Source organism: Amblyomma americanum, chromosome 4, assembly GCF_052857255.1.
Source record: "Amblyomma americanum isolate KBUSLIRL-KWMA chromosome 4, ASM5285725v1, whole genome shotgun sequence".
Taxonomy (NCBI): domain Eukaryota; kingdom Metazoa; phylum Arthropoda; class Arachnida; order Ixodida; family Ixodidae; genus Amblyomma; species Amblyomma americanum.
In genome coordinates this window covers 122937758-122958599 of record NC_135500.1, presented here as the reverse complement: position 1 = coordinate 122958599, position 20842 = coordinate 122937758, and the positions used below count along the sequence as shown (strand labels likewise).

The following is a 20842-nucleotide window of genomic DNA, read 5'->3' as shown; positions in this document are numbered from 1 at the left end:
GGAAGGCCCTCACGTAGTCATGGGTCCTTCTTCCGCAGTTGGCGTTATTCAGCCCTTCCATGATGGCTGCGTGGCTGACATTGTCAAAGGCCCCTTTGATGTCGAGGGCCATGACTATGTTTTCGCCCGTTTTGGGTGCTGTTTCGAGGACCTCCTCCTTGATCTGTAGGAGGACGTCTTGTGTCGATAGGTTTGCTCTGAAGCCAAACATGCTGTACGGGTATAGCCCTTTTTTTCTAGGTATAGTTGGATCCGTTTCGTGATGATTCACTCGTAGTACTTCTCCAGGCATGAACTGAGAGAGATGGGTTTGAGGTGCTGCCATAGCATATACTGTACTCATGATTATACCCTCATGTAAGCCTGCATGCGTCAAGAGACTTTCGTGATCTCTATCTGCAGCTTCCGTCCCGGTTTAGGGATCATCACCACTACGGCGTGCTTCCACTCGTCTGGAATTCTTCCCTCTTTCCACAGTGTGTTGACGTATGCTGTTAGTTGATCAGTCGCCTCGTCGCTGAGGTTGCGTATCAGGGAGTTTCTGATTCTGTCAGCTCCAGCTGCCGTGTTCTTGGTTATCGCCCTCATTGCCACGGTCACTTCCTCGCGTGTTATGGGTCTGTCCATGTCGGGGTTCTCTATTCCTAGGTACTCCCCGTCGTAGCCTTCGGGTTCGTTCTTGCCTTAGCATTTTGTTCGTACCGCCTCGAGTAGTTGCTCGTCGTTACCCTCGTATTGGTGTACGAGTCTCTGGATCACCTTTCTGCTTTCGGCCTTAGTCTTTGTGGGATCCATAAGGGCTTTAAGTATGCGCCACGTTTTAGCCGTGCTGAGTGTTTCGTTCAACGAGCTTCTGAACTGTTGCCACCCTTGTCTGGCTAGCTGTGCCGCGTACTCTTCCGCCTGAGTCGTGATTTCCGCTATTTTCTTCTTGAGCTTCTTATTTAGCTTCTGTTTTTTTCTTTTTTTGGTGAGCCCGCGTCTTGCCTCCCATAGCCCGAGTAACCGCTTGTCCACCTCCGGTACTTGCTCCGTTCTATCTACTTCTTGCGTGTGCATTTCTTGTATTTGCTTTAGTTGCTGGCACCACTCCTCTATTGAGGTGATCTCGCCTTGTAGCTGTCGGCTGTGTTGTCGAAATGCGTCCCAATCCGTTAGGCGGGCCGTGCCGATGTTTCTCTTGACGTTTTCTGCCTCTATCGTGGTTCTTATGATATGGTGGTCACTGCCTAGGTTTTCAAGCATGTTCTCCCACTCGGCCTGCTTTGCTCCTTTAACAAAGGCTAGGTCTGGACACGTGTCTGGGCTGACGCTGTTACCCTGCCTTGCTTATTGGTTTTCATCTGTCCGCAGCCTATCCCTTCTGCTGCGTTACATATATTCTGTCCTTTTCTCTCGGCTTTCTGGTATCCCCAGCTCGGGCTTTTAGCATTAAAGTCCCCTGCTATGATTAGGATGTTCGACTTGGCTAGCCTACTCGCTTCAGCGAAAAGCTTAACGAAGTCGCCGTCCTTTTGTCTGTGGGGAGGGGGGGGGGGGGCTGTAGAGGTTTACTACGAAGGGGCTTTTGGCCCTTCGATTCTTCATGGGAATTATTTCTGTTATCACGTGTTCTATCTTTGTACCCTCAATTTCTTTGTGTGCTATGGTTACTACCTTGTTACTGATGAGGGTTTCGGTGCGTCCGCTTTCTTGGCATGTGTACACTTTTAGCATGGGTGTAGTTTTGGTTTCTTGAAGCATGATATTGTCTGGTGGTGTGTCTTTCGTGTTGGTGTACTGCTGTAGGAGCCCCTGTTTACGCCGGTAGCCCCTACAGTTCCATTGCCACAGCTCTAGTTGGTTTTGTCCAGCCATGTTGTGTTGTTGTTAGTTTTTGTACTTTGGGTTTTTGCTACGAATCTCCTCTCGTTGTATAGCCTATCTCTGGCATCGTTTATGGTTTTCTGCGTATTTTGATTTTTTGCGTTGGTGCGGAAGCTATGATCCTGCAGCGCTACTTTCTGTTGTATTTGTTGTATTTGGCTTTGCATTGTTGCCATAAAGCTCTTCATCTCATCTTTGAAACTGCTCTTCTGACTGTTGTGTGGGTTGCTCGGCTGGCGGCAGTGGTGATCTCTCAGGCGAGCACCCTGCCTGCCTTTGCCACTGCATTTCCCTTATTAGGTCGTCTATTCTCTTTTTCAGCTGCCTCCTCTCTTCGAGGCATAATGCTAGCTCTTTTTGGAGAGCCTTGTTTTCCTCGGCCAGCTTCATCTCGTTACTTGTTTGCATGTTATTGTTGTTAGTGCTTTGAGCGAAAAGCTTCACTACGCTAGTCAACACCGCGCTTCGCGCGAGTCGGCGTATGTCGGAGCACGAGTGATGCCACGCACCGCGCAGGTGGCCGCCGGCGACTCCGTCGCCTTTTCTCTCCCTCTCGCTCACCAGTCACACCGAGCCACAGGTGTTCCGCCACTGCGCAGCGCCGCGCCTTTCCTCAAAATGCAACTTTCAGTTTTCATTTTCTCTTTCTTCTGTCCCTCCCTCCTTTATCCCTTCCTTTAGGGCACGGTTCGGGTGCTCACCGAGATATGTGAGACGGTTACTGCGCCATTCCTTTCCTCAAAAACCAAAGAAAACAAGTGAGCTGACGGCGTTCATAATAATAATAATTGTAATAATTGGTTTTTGGTGGAAAGGAAATGGCGCAGTATCTGTCTCATATATCGTTGGTCACCTGAACCGCGCCGTAAGGGAGTCAGCTGTCAGCGCTAATTTATTCATTCCACATCTCTCTCTCACCAAGAATCAAAGCACGAATGAGGCGTCCGTATATCCAGGGAGCCACTTATGCGCCCTTCCTTTTCTCAAAGCCATCACCGTCTAGAACATTGTAAACGCCAACGCCGATGAAGACAGTGAACGCCGATATCTTTCGCTTTGTATATCCTGGATTAGCTGGGCTATACCACATTAATTTTTTATTCTGAAATTCTCTTGTTTCGTGTTACAATGCCAACAACAGACAACACCAACGGCAGACAACGCCGTTACCGGATTTTCTGCGATACTTTCTACCGCCACCATCACGCACCTCTTTCTCTCTTCTTTCACTCCCACCTACCTCACTTCCTTTAGGCGTGGTTCAGGTATCCACCGAGATGTGAGAAAATTTTGTGTCTTGAGCGTTCCTTCTCGAAACAGTAAGACAAGCAGGTTAAAACAAACGCGTTCTCGACGAGCAGCAAATGCGGGAGAGAACCGCGCAGCCAGGAATGGGTGACTCTCGGGCTGCATTACAATCCATAAAGTCATCAGGAAGCCTTCAAGAGCTGATCATCGATGACTTAAACAGATTCCACTCCGAGGCCTGTGAGCTTGGACATCGTGTTGTGTTGCAGTGGTTACCCGCTCACTGTGGCCTTGCATGCAACGATCACGCTGACGGTGCAGCGAGGTCGGCGTATGGCGACACCACCTTGTTCCTACCTATACCGTTTTCTCGCAGTGATGACGCGAAACTTCTATCTACAAAATCCTGGCACACGCAACTCTCTTTGTGGTGCGATCCGGAACATCAATACAGACCCCTTCTTCGTATTGACCCCACTTGTGACTTCCGCATGCCACGCAATATAACTAGACGTGATCTAAATTGCCTCCACCGAATTCGCCTGGACGTTGCCTTCACTAAATTCTATTTACATAAAATTTGTGCAATAAGTAGCCCTCTGTGCCCCACCTGCGGTGTGCCTGAGGATTTGTCACATTTGATCTCCCGCTGCAAACGCTTCAACAATCATCGCAAGGCACTTCTAAGTTCATTAGGACTTCCACAGGATGGCCCCGTGCTCATCGAGCATGTCCTTGGACCCTGGAGGAACGCGGCTTCGAGTGTGCACGGGACAAAATCATTTTTAGTGTATTAAGAGACACGGGCTTGGTGGATATTCTTTGACAATTTTGTGTGCGTGTGTGTTTGTGAGTGCGCGAGAGTGCTTGATTTCACCGTTCACCCTTTCTTTTTCTCTTTTCCTTTTCTTTTCACCATCCTCTTTACCCTTTCACCTTCATCTGGAGTAGCATGCCAGGCCGACAACCAGGCAGACATCTCCTATTCCATTGAAGTTCTTATCTTTCCTTCCTTCCACGTCGACCTACACAATTAAACAGCATTCGTCTTCAGCAGGTGGACGCCACCGCCGCTTGCCTCTAAGCGCGATTGAGGTGTGCACTAAGCGAGAGACCTAGTTATGCGCCTCTCATATCCTCAAAATCAACGGAGTCTAAATTGCCTTTTTGGTTTTTGAGGAAAGGAAATAGCACAGTAAATGTCTCACATCTCGTGAGACACCCGAGCCGCTGCGTTAGGCAAGGGAAGGAGGTGGGAGTAAAGGAGAAAGAAAGAGGTGCCATTGTGGAGGGCTCCGTAATAATTTCGTCCACCTGGGGATCTTTAATCCACCGCGGTGGCTCAGTGCTTAGGGCACTCGGCTACTGAGCCAGAGTTACCGGGTTCGAACTCTACTGCGGCGGGCGTGTTTCGATGGAGGCGAAACGCTAAGGCGCCCGTGTGCTGTGCGGTGTCAGTGCACGTTAAAGATCCCTAGGTGGTCGAAATTATTCCGGAGCTCTCCACTACGGCACCTCTTTGTTCCTTTCTTCTCTCACTCACGCATTTATCCCTTCCCTTCAGGCGTCGGCCGATACGTGAGGCAGATACTGCGCAATTTCCTTTCCCCAAAAAAGCAATTTTCAACTTTTTTCAGCCTACTGATAGCGCGACTGAGGTGCTCACTGACCCAGAGAGAGAGAGAGAAAAACTTGATTGTTGGAGAGGAAGTCGGGGCACGCCCCTGGGTCTCCGCACGACCCCACTGCACTCAAGTGTTTATGTCCCTAAGGTCCATAACACTGGCAGCCCGGCCGGTGGCGATTGTCTGCACGGCCGGGTCCTCCGAGCGCAGCAGGGTCTCCCAGTCCTCCCAGGTGTTGAGGTCCTCTAGGCCGCGCGGGGGAGGGTCAACCGGGCAGAGGGAGAGGATGTGGAGGGAAGAGGCGAATGGTTCTGGGCACAAGGTGCAGGCAGGAGCGGGGAAGGAGGGATGATAGTGGGCTAGGGTCAGGGGTGAGGGGAGTGTGTGTGTCTGTAGTTTGCGCCAGAGGGTTGCGTGTTTGTTATATAGGGAGGGGTGGGGCGCGGGGTAGAGCTGGCACGAGGCTCTGTAGGCCTGCGTCATCTCGCTGAACGAGTGCATTCGCTCCCTCGCGAATCCCCGATCCGAGGCCACCTGAACCCGGTTTAAAGAACCTCGGGCTAAAAGGTCGGCGGCCTCGTTTCCGGGATTCCCGGAGTGCGCAGGCACCCATATAAGCTCTACATGGCGGGGTGGGGGTGCATCGGGCGAGCCCAGTATGCCAAAAGCAGGGACGTGGACTCGGCCTCGCGCAAAATTTAGAATTGCAGTTTTAGAGTCTGTTAAAATGTACTGGGCTTCCGTGCGGGTGATGGCAATTGCGATGGCGGCTTCCTCTGCAGCCTCTGGGGTGGTGCCCATGCGAAGGCACCCACCGAGTGTACGGCTCCGAGCCGGACGCCGTATGGGTGGACGCCGCCTGCACGGGTGACGAAGGAACCACAGCCGTGGTGGACTCCTCTTCATCCACCCTCCTCACACTACCCACTGACCCAGTGACCCAGTAGCACTTGCTACTGAGAAGGTTTAGGCAGACGCACACCGCTGAAACCCGGGGAGTGAGGGCTTTCGCAATTAATAGGTGCTCGAATCCCAGATGGTCGAAATTATTTCGCAGAACTCTACTGCGGCGTCCGCGAAAGGCACGCCTTTACTGTGGGGAAGTGTCCGATAACTTCCACATGGTTTTAGCCCGTCAGAAGAGTCCTTCCCTTCCTCCAAACCCTTCACCTTCCCTAGAGGTATCGGAGGCAGCTCTGTTACTGCTCGCGGCTGGAGTCTCAAAGGGCTCTAATCCAACGGGCGCGAGTAGCGGACTGGTCTAGCGGGGTCCCGGACTAAGTACACCACCTATGTAAAGGGCCATTTGCAGCCTGCGAACTCTCTTCACTGAATAAATAGTTTTCACCACCACCACTACCACCACATGTGCCGGATAAGGCACAAATATCAGCTAAAAAAACATCAGTAGTAATTATGCAGGAGGCGTTCTTTGTATTTTCTTAGTCACCTGGGCGGAATACATCCGGCACAATGTCCATACACAAAAGCCCATCCGTCGCTAGTATATTTTTGTAATTTGTATGTTAGTATGCTTTTCGTGCCAATACATCGTCCGAGCAAATTCGTTCTGAAGTAGGGTGAGATGTCAGATCTTTTGCAGACGAGCCTGCCTTTTGCACTCGATTACTGTCGACGCGACGTGTAACGAAGCACGGATTCCCGGCCCTGGTTGTCATGCGCGCCGCTCTAGTGGCGTCCGGAAGAACCATTCTAAGCGGCGTCCTCCTTGTCATCGTTAGGGTCCAAGATCATCTCTACCGACTCCAGCTGCGCAAGCGATTCTGTATTAGCACTCCGTCTCGCAAAGTAAGCGCTGCGCTGTCCACGCGATGCTGCTGTGTCCGTCACAAGGGGGGCCGACAAACGCGCTTTGAACGCGGCGCACGACAACGTCGCGTGCCACAGTATGCAGCAGTGCCCAAGCAGCACAGGTCATCGGCCCAATATTGCAACAGGATGGTCCCATCCTGGTCCTTTGTAGGGCCAGCTTTGCCAATACAGTTCCAATGTTGGGCCAGTTACCTGTGCAGCTTGGGTGCTTGATGCAGGGTGCTGGCGCTAGATACATCAAGAGGCCAGACCTGACGTTGACGCGCGTACTGGGGAGCGTTATCACGGTGGTGGTGTTGGTTATGCATGACGGTGTCGATCCAAATCAACGCGGTCGCGTTGCGAACAGCAGCAAGCCTGTGATCAGCAGCGACGACGATGCAGGCCGTGTGATGTACGACGAGTCGGAGGTCACCGGAGCTGCGGCGGGTCGTCACAAGATACCACGCAGTTGCTGGTGTGGGGATGGCCCCGGATTCAATATCCGACACACTCGGACCGACGACTTGACCGGCGTGGTGGTGATCAGCGGGGGCAGGTGAGTCAGTCCTGCTTGCAATTTATTCTTCATGCAAACTTGAACAAATTCTTGTCAACTTGTGATGTGAACGCGGCAGGTGAGTAATTTAAAGAAGCGAAGTATGCAGTGCAGTTTGGTTTGTGACGAACGAAAAAAAGCGTAATTTACTTCGGTTAATTCGAATGGAAATAAACGACGCTTGAGGCGTGCCCGTGGGCTTTTAGACGCAAAATTATGGACACTAAACGCTGTGCGCACAACCTTCCCGACGCCGGGATTCAAACACTGCCTTATGTGCAAGAGCCATGTCTCACTCACTAGGCTTTCCCGATTCTTATCTGGTTAGCTTCACATATTGAAGCGAAAAGCTTCACTGGGCTAGGTAAAGCAGTCTTCGGGTATGCAGCGCAACTACCTTGAAAGACCTCCAGCCAAACCAGGATAGCCATGCATGACCATATGCAGTACAGTTATGGTATCGAACCCTTCCCTGTATTCCTGCAGCCGGAACAACAGCGTGTAGCGGAGCTGCTATGCACGAGCCTCAGATGCTTAGCAAGCGAGCTTGCTTTTCGCGGAATTCCTGGGTTAGCCAACTTAATCCACTGCTATTTTTTTTTCATGGTTTGTATGAATGTCCTCAGGGTAGTGCTATAGTCTCTTGTTTCTGCAGTGATGCGACCAATAGTCGTGTCCAACGTGACCGGCAGGACAGAAGCATTGGTAGTGGTTTGGTTCGTTTGAAGAATTTTAAATCAGCCGTGGCACACACACACACGCACACACGAAAAACATGCGGCAACACTGCATTATTCCCCACCCTTTCGATTACAAATAAATGCACAATTCCTTAGCACTTCCGGGCCCGCATTCCGTACTGAAATTGGCTGAGACCATACAGTATTGTGCAAGTTTATCGTGAAGATTTCAAAAATTTTTCTCGCCTCAACCTCTGGCTCGTTTGCGACAAAACTGAGCATAGAGCTTGTGTATTGTGGTAACTTTTGTCTCGTAGCAAGTTTTACAACGATACTTACTTGATTCAGCCGCGAATGATGCAACTCTGTAATCGTCTCCGCCGAGATCGACGAACATAAAGCCGCCAGCGCCGGATTGCTGTGAAGGGCACCAGTGGCGACATCAAAGGACCTGCGCGGCTTCTAATGATGACCTTGGCGCTCTTCGCATCAAGGCGCTTTCCTATACAAACACCAGATGGTGCCACTAACGCCCTTTGGCGAAAACCTAGAGAGAACGGCTTTTGGTTCGTCGATTTCGAGGCAGACGATTAAGGGTTTGCATCATACACGGCTGAACGAGGTAAGTACACTTGACAAACTTATTACGAGACAAAAGTTACACCAATACCTAAGTTGTGTGCGCAGTTTCAACATAAAGAAGGCAGTGGTTGAGGCGAGAAAGTTTTAAAGTCTCCGCGGTGGCTCAGTGGTTAGGCGCTAAGCTATTGATTCGGAGTTCCCGGGTTCGACCCCGGCCGCGGCGGCAGCGTTTCGATGGAGGCGACACGCAAAGGCGCCCGTGTGTTGTGGGATGTCAGTGCACGTAAAGATCCCCAGGTGGTCGAAATTATCCCGGAGCCCTCCACTACGGCACCCCTTTCTTCCTTTCTTCTCTCAGTTCCTCCTTTATTCCTTCCCTTACGGCGCGGTTCAGGTGTCCGAGATATCCCCAACTGCCACTTCGGAGGAGTCTGAAGAGGCCGCTATTGCCCTAGCCATCACGCGCACGGAGTCCCGGTATATACTATCGGACTCTAATACTGCCATACTAAATTTCGCCCACGAGAGAGTTCACGCCCCTGCATTTCGCATACTGAACTACCTCGCCGCACACCCGACCCGCCACATGGAGCTCATATGCGTGCCTGCCCACTCCGGGAATCCCGCAAACGAGGCTGCGAACGTTTTAGCTCGAGGTTCTCTCAACCGGGCACCGGCGGTCTCCGATCTGGGGTTCTCACGGGAGCGCATGCATTCCTTCAGTGAAGTGACGCAGGCCTGAAAAGCCGAGCGTCGGCTGTACCCTCCACCCTATCCCTCCCTCGACAATTATCACCAGACACTTTGGAGGTGGCCCCGAACACGCACTTTACCCTCCCCTTATATACGCTCGCTCTATCACCAAGTCCACACAAACCCCTCCTGTACCCTCTACCACCACCCCAAAGCCACTTTCGATCATATCCTTCCTCTGCCCGGGGGATCCTCCCCCGCGGGGCCTGGAGTACCTTACCAATTGGGAGGCTTGGGAGACCCTACTGTGCTCCGAGGACCCGGTCAAGCAAACAATCGCCACAGGCCGGGCTGCCAGCGTCATGAGCCTCCGGGACATGAACGTTAGAGTACAGTGGGGCAGTGCGGGGGCTCAAGGACCATCGCGTCCTAAACTCCCCTGTGTCTAATAAAGTTACCACCACCACCACCGCCGATATGTGAGACAGATACTGCGCCATTTTTCCTTTTCCCAAGAACCAATTTTTTCTTCACAATAAAGTTGTACAATACTGTATATGCTGTGCGCCTCGTGTATTGGGCGCGATAACATCTGCAGCGTCGAATGAAACGCATAAAAGAGCACAAAACATGAGCTGATGGAGATAAAATATATACGTGGCCGAATGAGGCTTTCAAAGAGGTGTCTTAGCGCCTTGCAAGAAAAAAAACTGCTAGTATCCACACCTTCCTTCGGCAAAGATATTCCCGTTTCTTTTTTGCCTTTGACGTTTGAATCCTCTAAGGGTTTCGCTTGGTGCTAATAGCAGTAATAAAGCTTTATGGCACTGAGATATATATTGATAGGCGTTTTAATCGGTGCGGATATTACACATGAGGTCATTCAAACCGTATGGATTGCATTTTAACGCGACAGCCTTAAGGAGCTCGAGGCGCAGAAAAGCCGGTGTCGTCGGCGTCTTTGGCCGTGAGCGAGAAATTGCGCATCTCGGTGGACACCTAAACCGAGCCTTAAGGGAAGGGGTTTTCTTTCCCTTACGGCCCGGTTTGGGTGTCCACCGAGATATGTGAGACAGCTCCTTTCCTTTCCTTACAAAATGTTATTTTCAATTTCTTTGCCTTACGGCGCGGTTCAGGTGCCCACCAAGATGTGTTTCCATTCCTTAAATTGATCCGGGCCAAGGGGTCTCAGTGAAGGACGATGGCGTTCCGTGGATTCCTTGGCAATGGTGCAACACGCTGTCACTCCTGCGCTTAAAGGCAAAGCTTAAGCGTCCTCCAAATTTTTCAACGATGATTCTATCGTCTTCCCCTCTGTGTCCCTGCTATCCGAGAAATCGACGCATCTGTCTCATGTTGCATGTGATGGTAGGACTAATGATAACGGCTCATATAACGGCGCTGTGCGTGCGTGCGTATGTGTGTGTATGCGCGTGTTGTTTTGCTTGTCCGCTACGTACTTAATACTCAGTACGCACCAACCCGCCGAGGTAGCCATAGACGCAAGTATAGTGCCGAAATATTAACAAATTTTGCTTATCATACTATGCAGCAAGCAGCTGTCTTAACATAAGTTGTCGGGATGTGGCGTAAAGCGAATGTTGGTCTCCACGGGCACCCAGACTGTAGCGACAGCGGTCCGGAATATCTTGTATACTACACATGCCTAAGGCTGGAAATCGTTGTATACTCTACATCATTTCGTGCCTAAGGAAATCGTCGCCACTGTGATGATGTCACGTGTGGTGATGACAGCCGGGCAGGCACGAAGAGAATGGAATACTTCATAGGTGGTGGTAGTGGTTTTATTAAAAATAATAGTAAAAAGGAAGGAAAAGATTTTTGCTAGCCCCGGCATCTGCCATCGATACTGAAGCACCTGAGCGGGGGCAGCGGAAATAAAGGACAGCAGGCAGAATGGAGAAATGAAATGAAAGAGGTGAGGGGACAAGAATAGAGGACAGGGGGAGAAGTAATATGTACAAACTATTTACACAATAAGAAATGTGTCCAGGTTTTGCGCGTGATTAGTTAATTTTAGAGGAATTAAATCACACACGCGCACAGCACTGTGTAGGTTACAACTGGAGTAGGGCGTCCAGTTATTAATCGTTCAAGGTAGAACTCGCGGAGCGTTCGGTCACTGCGTGTAACTACCTGACGGAGAACAGACGGGACGTCAAGCCCGTGTGTTCGAGGAATGCACAGAGGCTCACCAAAGTTCGCTCACGAGTGCGCGCACTGCCCTGCGGCCACAATAGCGTCTTGATGGAGTCTGGTAGTATGCCCTGCGCCCTATAGGCCGCCAGCATATCGCGACGAGCATCGGCGAACGCGGAGCAGCGAAGGAGCAGATGTTCTAGTGTTTCCACTGCACCGCATCCGTCACACACATCACTCGTCGCGATTCCGTGACGCACCCGTCGTTCCCCGGGCCACACGCAGCCAATGCGCGCGCGGAGGATCATTGCACGTTGTGACCGTGTAAGTGCGCGACAGCCGGTGACACTGTCGATGCGCTCACCTCCCGCGATGCGTGGGTCGGGGTGCTGCTTTCGGAGATGGTCGTGAATGGCCGCACGCACGTCCTCCAGCGCAAGGGGCAGATCGCTGGCAGGTAGTTGGTGTGCAGCGGTCACGAGGTCGTCAGCTTCTTCGTTGCCGGCGATGCCGCAGTGACCGGGCACCCACTGTGCACGCACGGCACAACCTCTCTGCGCGAGGCCCTCGATGCGCGAGCGAATTTCCCGCACTAGTGGGGTACCGCGGCCGTTAGATTGCAGGCGGCTGAGGGCGGCGCGGGAGTCGCACAGCAGAGGACTCCTGGAAACTGTTTATTCAGAACATTCTGCCCGAACACTGAAAACGACTTGGCTGCGTCGAGCGCAGCAAGTCAGCTCGATGGGTGTTTATCGTACGCCCATTGCTCTCGGCATCGCTGTTATCTTAAGGTGATGGCGTAATTTGCAGACAACGCGCCTAAAACACAAACTATAACCTGAACTCCGGAGAAACATGACCGTTTCGGGTCGCGTATCAAACTAAGCATAGGGGCTATGTGCAGTGGGTAAAAAGCATGGAACCTAGAAAAATACGGTGGGCACTTAAGACCGTGCTGTGAAGGCGAAAGCAGGAACTTCTCATGTATGAGTTAATATGTCGTCGGCTGGAATACTTGTCGTGAGCTAGCTTCTATCTTGACTAGCAGCTGTATGCTGTGTGCAACGAGAAGTCGTATTACACCACCCGGAACGCTGTATGACAACCGGTTGCGTCACAGTTTTGATACGAATGTTGTAGGGAACACTGGAGCCGCTTGGAGGTTGCCAAGTGGCGAGTATATACAAGATGTTTCACCTAAGACTATGCAAAAGTTTTAGAAATACGCATTTTGAGTTAGAAGAGCGTTGTTAGCGCATAGCATTGTCAGCGATGAAGTACATCAGAATACAGATAAGACGTGCTAGTTAGCAGAGCGGCTGTATAATGTTGTACAGTAAGATTTTAACTACTGCTGTTAGGTTCTTTATTTATTGAGATACGTGTAGCCCACCGTAAGTGGATCCTTGGGCATGCCTCAATCCCCGGTAGTGAGCGCGTTCATGTGCTGTCCCGAGAACTTTCCTGCTGGACCCCGGACGATCAGGCACCCAACCCTGAGAAAGAGGCCCCATCGGTCCTTTCTACATCTAATCAAATCACCACGTTCTACAGACTCAGCCGCATGACATTGCGATCACCCCACAGTACCTTGTCGCCCTTATCCAGCGCCACATGGCGACAATTGCAGACCTGCAGCTCTATTTCACCCTACCGTCTCTAATGCTTTCAGCACAGCTTCTCCCCTCAATGTAACACCTGTGGGGTGTACAAACATACACTTTTTCACTACCTTTGGGACTGTCCTTTCCCACAGGCAGTACCGCCATCCCCATCCCCAATCATTTTTCTTGGGAGGCTCCTTTACGGACCGCTCAGCCCACCGGCTAGAAATGTCTTGTGGATCGGGCTTTATGTGAAGCACAAGCCCGTGGACTACTGGAGCAGTATGGGACCACCCTGGATTAGATTGTAAAACATTTATTGCGTAGATAGCAGGTTGCAGGAGACACAAACTAGAGGGCCGTTAGCCCATGGTTAGTGGCGACCTTAATGGCCCACTCGATTACCCCTACTTGAATATTGGGGTCCGTGCTGATCAGCACGGCCTCCCACCGCTCGGGAGAAGGCAGCTGTATCAACTCCACCGGAAACAGATCATTTGCGCAGTTCCACAGAATGTGGTCTTACGTGGCCCTTTCACCACATTTATGGCAGTTTGGGTCATACTGGCCAGGGTACATGACGGCAAGCACTGCCGGATTCAGAAGGGAGCTTGTTTGTCGTCGGCGCCAGGTAACTTCTTGCGCTTTGGTTAACGATCTGTGGGGAGGGGGATATGCGCGCCTCTAAAGCCTAAAGTGATGGGTTGTGTCATGAAATGAGATGAGATCAACCCGTCCCTCGTCAAATTCGGGTCGGAGGGTGCGCTCATTGCCCGGTCGACGAAACTTCGGGCTTGCGCGTGGGCCGCCTTTATCCCCGGATTAGACGAGTGGGCCGGGAATCAGATCAGTTCACATTCTCTAATCGGAAGGGGGGGTTGTTTTGAAGGATGCTGAGTGAGGTAGATGTGATACGGCCCTTCGCGAAATTTCGAATGGCTGTCTTGGAGTCGCTGAATATAATATCAGCATGCGTGTTCGCTATAGCTACGGCTTTTGCCGCTTCCTCCGCCGTCTCGGAGGGGGTGGTTTTTATCGACGCGACCGCCAACGGGGCGGCGTTCCCGCTCATCGCGACCAGTGCAAACGGTTTGCTCAGGGTTTGTCGGTAATACGCTGCGTCCGCATATGCCGCATTGGCGTCTCGGCGGTATTTGTTGTGTAGGGCGCGAGCTCTCGCAGTGCGTCGGCCTTCGTGGTGCGCGGATTGCATGTTCTTGGGTAGGGGTTTAATAAAAAGAGCTTTCCTGATGTGCGTGTGTCACGGATCTCTCCGGAGAACACTCGGACCGAAAGAATGGACTAGGCGACGGGTGTACCCACACAAACGCACATTTAATACACCCTACGCGACACTCACACTACAACACAAAACTAACAAAGTTAACGCAAAACACAAAGGCTATAAATACACACTACCCGGGCACACTGCTACCAGACCAGAGTCTACTGCTAGCGTTCTGCTGTTAGTGGTCGGCGTTTGTGCTCACGGTTGGTTCGGTGCGGCTGCGGCGTTGTATGGATCCCGTAGCCGGCGTCGAGGCGGCGTTCGGCGTGCTTGGGCTGGCGTTGCTGGCGGCGTTAGACGTGCTTGGGCTGTCGTCGCTGGCGGTGTCGCTGGCTGTGTCGTACAAGCTCCCGGTCCAAGCGCCCGTGGAGGTGATGCCGGTGTTGTTGGTGTTGGGGGCACCACCCGGATCGGTGGCAACAGCGCTGGAGACACCCCTGGCCGTAGCAGGTGGTAGCGTCCTCGGTTGACTCCCCGTAACGGGCTGAGGCACGGCAGGAAGTCCACGATGCGATGTCGTAGAACGCGAGCTCACCGGAGCAGTAGCCGGCGTCGCTCTCTTCCAGCCTATGTGTCCCTGACCTGCCGGAGCCTCCACTTCTCTGTTGTTCCCCCCTGTGCCTCGCTCTCACTCGCCCTTTTATAGTGTTGTGTATCAGACGGACGCCAGGCTGGAACTGAACAAACGTTTATTGAGACAGTGCCTTTTTATAGGCCGATGAACATGTGATCTGCCGACGACTGCTTGCGTGGCTGATAAGCGATACATGAAAATGCAGTTTAAAACATGCGCTATCAGTATACCACACTCCTTTCTCCTAAGATTTGCACAATCCAAAACGGACTAGCTAGCCATTAATGCCATAACGCAGGACAGGCCGTCGAACACGCGTTGATCTTCGCGGCTCGACCGGTACTTGGGTGGCTTGGCCTGGACTCGCCCCAGGGGTTGCTTCTGGGCTAGCAGACAGCGGCTGTGGCTGCCTGGCTGTAGGAGGAAGCCTGACGTGGTAGTCCTCACTTGTGACTGGGTCAACTACGAGCCGCGTCCAGGCGCTCCTCAACTGGTTGCGGTGCCTGTGATGACGCTCGCCGTTGTTTAGCTGTACCACGTACGACACCGGACCTCTGACTGCCACAACACTGGCAGCCTTCCACCTTGGACCTGGGCAAAAGCTTTTAGCGTAGACCGCGTCACCGACACGAAACCTCTTAGTCTTCGGTCGTTGTAACTCAGGCGCGTGTTGCCGGTCCGGATGGAGTCTGTCTAACGCTGACCTCAGTCTTCGTCCGAACATTAACTCTGCTGGCGATTTTCCCGTGACCGAATGTGGCGTCGTGTGTTGCTTAAACAGAAACCGGGAAATCTTGCACTGTGTCGAACCTTCCTGCTGCTTCTTCAATGCTTCTTTAACTTCTCTTACCATCCTCTCCGCCCTACCAGTGCTGGCTGGATGATAAGGTGCAGTGAAAATTGCACGCACGCCATTACACTTCAAAAACATTTGCAACTCTGTGCTAGTGAAAGCTGTGCCGTTATCTGAAACGATAACGTCCGGTACACCATGTGTAGCAAACATCTTCCTTAAGCTGTTGACGACAGCCGTAGCTTTCATGGATGGCATGATTTCGACTTCAGCCCAATTGCTGTACGCGTCTACCACGACTAAGAAAACGTCTCCTTTGACTGGGCCAGCGAAATCAATGTGCAGTCGACTCCAAGGCTGATCTGGCTTGATTTAAAAATGCACTGGAGCCTTGGCATCACTTTGCCGGTTATTCTGGCACGGATGACAGTGCCGAACAAACTCCTCAATTTCGTGGTCCATCTTCGGCCACCACATGAGCCCTCTAGCTGATGCTTTCATGGCACTCATCCCTGGATGATTTGCATGCAGGAGTTGCAGCACATTCTCTCTTGCTGCGGTTGGAATTATGACGCGATTCCCCCACAGTATGCAATCACGATGCAATGACAACTCCGACCGTCTCACCTCATAAGGCGCAAACTTGCTGTCCACTTGTGTTGACGGCCAGCCACTGAGTAGCCATTCCTTTACCCGGGATAGAACCGAGTCCTTTTTGATCAGCGCAGCAATGTCCGCCGCTTGCAGCGGTGCGCAGTCGACCGCTTCCAACAAGAGCACGTCCCCAGGCGGTCTTGGCTCGTCCTCGTCTCCCGGGGCTGGTAGACGACTGAGTGCATCGGCGTTGGAGTTGTCTTGGCCTCGTCTGTACTCAAGGTGGTAGTTATACGCAGACAACAGTAAAATCCAACGCAGCATTCTGGGCGACACAACTTCGGGCACTCGCTTGTCCGTGTTAAACAGGCCGAGTAACGGCTTGTGGTCTGTTATCACTGTAAATTCTCGCCCAGCTAGGTACTGGTGGAACTTTTTTACGCCAAAGACCACAGCCAAACCCTCTCTATCAATCTGAGCATAGTTGCGTTCACTGACGCCAAGAGTGCGAGAAGCATAAGCTATGGGCTGCTCCTTCCCGTCATCCGCACGATGGGCTAGCACTGCCCCCACCCCCAGAGGCGATGCGTCGCAGCACAAAATTAAAGGACGCTTGCAATCGTAGGGCACAAGTACGGCGTCTGAGCTGAGTAAATTTTCCAGTCTCTCAAAAGCCCGCTGATGCTCACCTGTCCACTTCCATTCGTGGTCACGGTCTAGCAGTCGATAAAGCGGTTCGGCCGCTTCCGTCCTGCCCTTGAGGAAACTGCTGTAGAAATTCAGCAATCCCAAAAAGGCTTGCAGCTCCTTTTTGCTTGCGGGCGCAGGCGCTTGCTGGATGGCGTCCGTCTTGCTTCGGCTGGGATGTACTCCTGAGTCATCAATCCTGTGTCCCAAGAATTCGATGCTCGTCTGGTTAAATTCACACTTGTCCTTGTTTACTCGTAGCTGTGCCTTCTGCAGACGCGATAGCACAGTCTCTAATCTCTCGGCGTGCTCTTCGGCGTTACATCCAGAAATTAATATGTCATCCAGATAAGCTTTCACTCCAGGAACGCCCGCTAACAGCGTGTCGATGACTCGTTGAAAAACCCAAGGTGCGACCGAAATGCCAAACGGCAGCCGCTTAACCTTGTACAGTCCCTTTATCGTGTTAACTGTGAGCACCTCAGCCGTCTCGTCGTCTAGCGTAAGCTGCTGATAAGCTTGGGCTAGATCCAACTTGGTAAAAAACTTGCTTGAACTTAGAGCTGTGAGCATTTCCGCTGTAGTGGGCAAGGGGTATACACTGCTCTTAATAGCTTTGTTTACGGTACTGCGATAGTCGCCGCAAAGACGTAAAGTTCCATCTTTTTTTCTTACCACTACCAGTGGTGTTGCCCAGTTGGAGTAGCTGACGGGCTCCCATACACCTTGTTGCACCAAGCGGTCCACTTCGTTGGCCACGTCGTCCTTGAGGGCCAATGGAACTGGTCGACTTTTGAGGAACACCGGTTGGGCGTCATCTTTCAGTTCGATGTGAACTGGCGGTCCGTTGAAGCCAGGAAGGTCTCTGCGAAACACCTCGGGAAATCGCGAAGGCACGTCCTCCACGTTTACTTGCTGTATACCCCGCAAGCCAATACCTAACGGGTTAAACCAGTTTCTCCCAATCAGGCTGTTGCCTTGCTTCTGTACTACGAGCAAAGGTAGCTTTGCCTTCCTGCCTTTGAATTCCACCAAGACACTTGCTTGACCCAGCACGGGTAACGCCTCCTTTGACCAGGTTACGATAGTTGTTCCAGAATCTTGCAGTGGTATTTTACCGTGATTCCTTTCAACAACCCTGAACGTATCTTCACTCACAATTGAGCACGATGCGCCAGAATCAACCTCCATCGGAACTTCTTGCCCTTCAATCGTTACTTGAACCATGAACTTCTGTTCTTGCTCATTCACTTCGCACAGGGAAAACAACGCACTCATTTCGTACACGCCCTTGCTCTTATCTCCTTTCTTCTTTTGCTCATACGCTGTCTTCCGAGCAGTTCTACTGTCGTCTTTCGACCGACAAGCCTTAGCTATATGTCCAACCCTTTTGCAGTTGAAGCATGTCGCCTTTCTAAAACGGCACAAATGTGGAGCGTGCTTACCGTTGCACCGGTAACAGCTGGACCCCTCCGCTGGGGTGTCTTGCTTCGCACGGGTTGCTTGTACCATTTCCTGGCAGTCCGTCTCGTATCGACCGTGTTTGCGTATGTCTCGCTGTTGCTTAGCGGTTGCTTCTGCAGTTGTGGCCAAGTCATACGCAACCTTAAACGTAAGGCTGTGTTCTGCGAGAAGTCGCTGTTGAACCCCTTCGTTCCGGAGTCCGCATACGAAACGATCCCGCATCATGACGTCCAACGGGAGTTGGGCGCTGCCAAAACCGCAGTCTTCGGCTAGCTTCCGAAGCGCCGTGACGTAGTCCGCAACCGATTCCTCGGCAGCCTGGTTTCGCCTGTAGAACAAAAACCTTGCATACAGCTCCGAAGGCTTTGGATGCAGGTGCTTGCGAACGGCAGTCTTGATTTCTTCGTAGGTTGCTGCTGTCGGTCTTTCTGGCTTCACCAAAGTTACGATGAGCCCGTACACTTCTTCGCCGCAGCTGCTCAACAGGACTGCTCTTTTCTGTTCTTCTTTCGTTATCTGGTTCGCTTCGCAGAACATTTCCAGGCGCTCGACGTATTCGTCCCATGACGCGTTCGTGCCGAGACGATACTCGCCGATCCTGCCGACGGCCATCGCCGTCGCTGCCTCGTCGCCAACTGTTGTGTATCAGACGGACGCCAGGCTGGAACTGAACAAACGTTTATTGAGACAGTGCCTTTTTATAGGCCGATGAACATGTGATCTGCCGACGACTGCTTGCGTGGCTGATAAGCGATACATGAAAATGCAGTTTAAAACATGCGCTATCAGTATACCACATATAGCCTCGGTGTTAGTCCACGTAAGCCTTGTCGTCGTCTTCTTCTCTTCTCCACCAATTATTTCTCTCCACCTTACCGAATGCTCTTCTCCACCAATCATCTCTCCCCCCCCAACGAATGCTTCTTCTTCCTCTTCTTTAATATTCGATTAATTCGCGTCGTCTTCTTCACACCTTTTCCTTTAAAATTTAATTTAGGCTCCTTAATATATGTGACATCGTGGGTAACTTCGTTTTCGCGTCACTCTCTGGGTGCTGTTCGCACATCATTAGTCTGTATAGGATGGCCTTCCCGCGCTCGTAATGGCGAGTCGTTCGAGCTGGGGAACGAGGTGCGCCTCTCACAGCTCCGAGAGTGTGTTGTGAATTCAAGGGCCAGCAAGTTTTCCGTGGACGTATTGTGCAGGAGCCCAAGGACCGCCTTGTAGGCCTGCCGGATTGTAGCTTCGACCTTGTTCCTTTCCGCGAGCTGCAGTTGCAGGTAAGGGAGGGATTAGGCGATCCTGCTCAGCACGAATGACTGCACAAGTCGACATTGATCTTTCTCTTTCATGCCTCGTCTTTTGCTGAAGATTCGTCTAATTAGTCGCACAGTCTGATTGACCGTGGCCGTGAGTCTGTTGATTGCTTCGGTGTTTTTGCGATAGTCCTGTATGTAAATGCCCACTATGCGTATGGTTTGGACCTCCTTGACCGGAAGTCTTTGCACATATACATTCAGAGGGGCCGGCGGGGTCAGGTTTGCGTTTCTGGCGCGTGGCTTGGCCCTACGAAGCAGCAGTTCCGATTTCGAGTGCGAGCATTCAAGGCCCGCTCCCGACGCATAAGTTTCAATAACGTCAACTGCCTGCGGCAGGGTATCTTCTATTTGGCCTTCATTCCCAGTGGTTACCCACAGGACGATGTTGTCCGCGTATAAGGCAGGCTGCAGCCGCGGCATTGCGGCGTTTTCGGGACAGCATAATTAGAGCAAGGTTAAAGAGGAAAGGCGAGAGCACCGAGCCTTGTTGCCTGCCTCGGCCTCCCTTAAGAATGGGCTCAGATTTGAGGCCACCTAATTCAAGCTCTGCGGTCCGCTCTGATAGGAATGATCGGACGTAATTGAATCCCCATTCTCCCGGGTTTATTTTAGAGAGGTTCGTGAGGATCCATGGCCTCATGCGAGACGTTGTCGAAGGCCCTGTTCAGGTCTAGCCCGAGCACTGCCTTTGTCCCGGTTCCCCGTGGAGGGTTCAGCATGACCTTCTTAAGCTGGAGCAGCACGTCCTGCGTAGAGAAGCTAGCGCTAAAGCTAGTCACTGTGGGAGGAAGTAGGTTGCGGTCTTTCGCCTAATTTTGCAATCGGTTAAGGATGACAAGCGCCATGATTTTTCCGATGCAAGACGTGAGGGAGATGGGCCGCAGATTCTCGATCGAGAGTTTCTTTCCCAGTTTGGGCATGAATGTCACCCGTACATGCCTCTATTCCTGGGGGATCTCGCCTTTCCTCAAGTAGGTTTTCATTAGGCCTGTCAAAACCGCGACAGACTTGGAGTCTACGTTTCTGAGCGTCTTGTACGACACTCCGTCCTGTCCCGCCGCGGAGATGGTACGGAGCTGACCCAGAGCAAACCAGACCTCGGCGTCTACTATGCCTGCATCCAGGGTCTCAATGGGGAGGCCCTCGTATGCGCGTAGGGGGTCTGTATGCGATATGTTCAGGTAGCGTTTTTGATTTCCGGCTAGTAGCTCTGCGTCTGTACCCTGATAATGGATAATTAATCTCGTGAGTTGGTCGCGTTGTGTATACTTTGTGTTTGTTGGCGGAGCAAGTG

General features: G+C 51.9%; 1 protein-coding gene across 1 annotated transcript in view; it reads left to right on the top strand.

Annotated features, from left to right (window-relative positions):
* Window positions 1-20842, top strand: part of LOC144130344 (uncharacterized) — a 76169-nt gene that overhangs the window by 5519 nt on the left and 49808 nt on the right. Inside the window, exon 2 of the mRNA XM_077664276.1 lies at window positions 6957-7110. Within this exon, the coding sequence (XP_077520402.1) occupies window positions 6957-7110 (154 nt within the window). The remainder of the gene's footprint in view (window positions 1-6956; window positions 7111-20842) is intronic.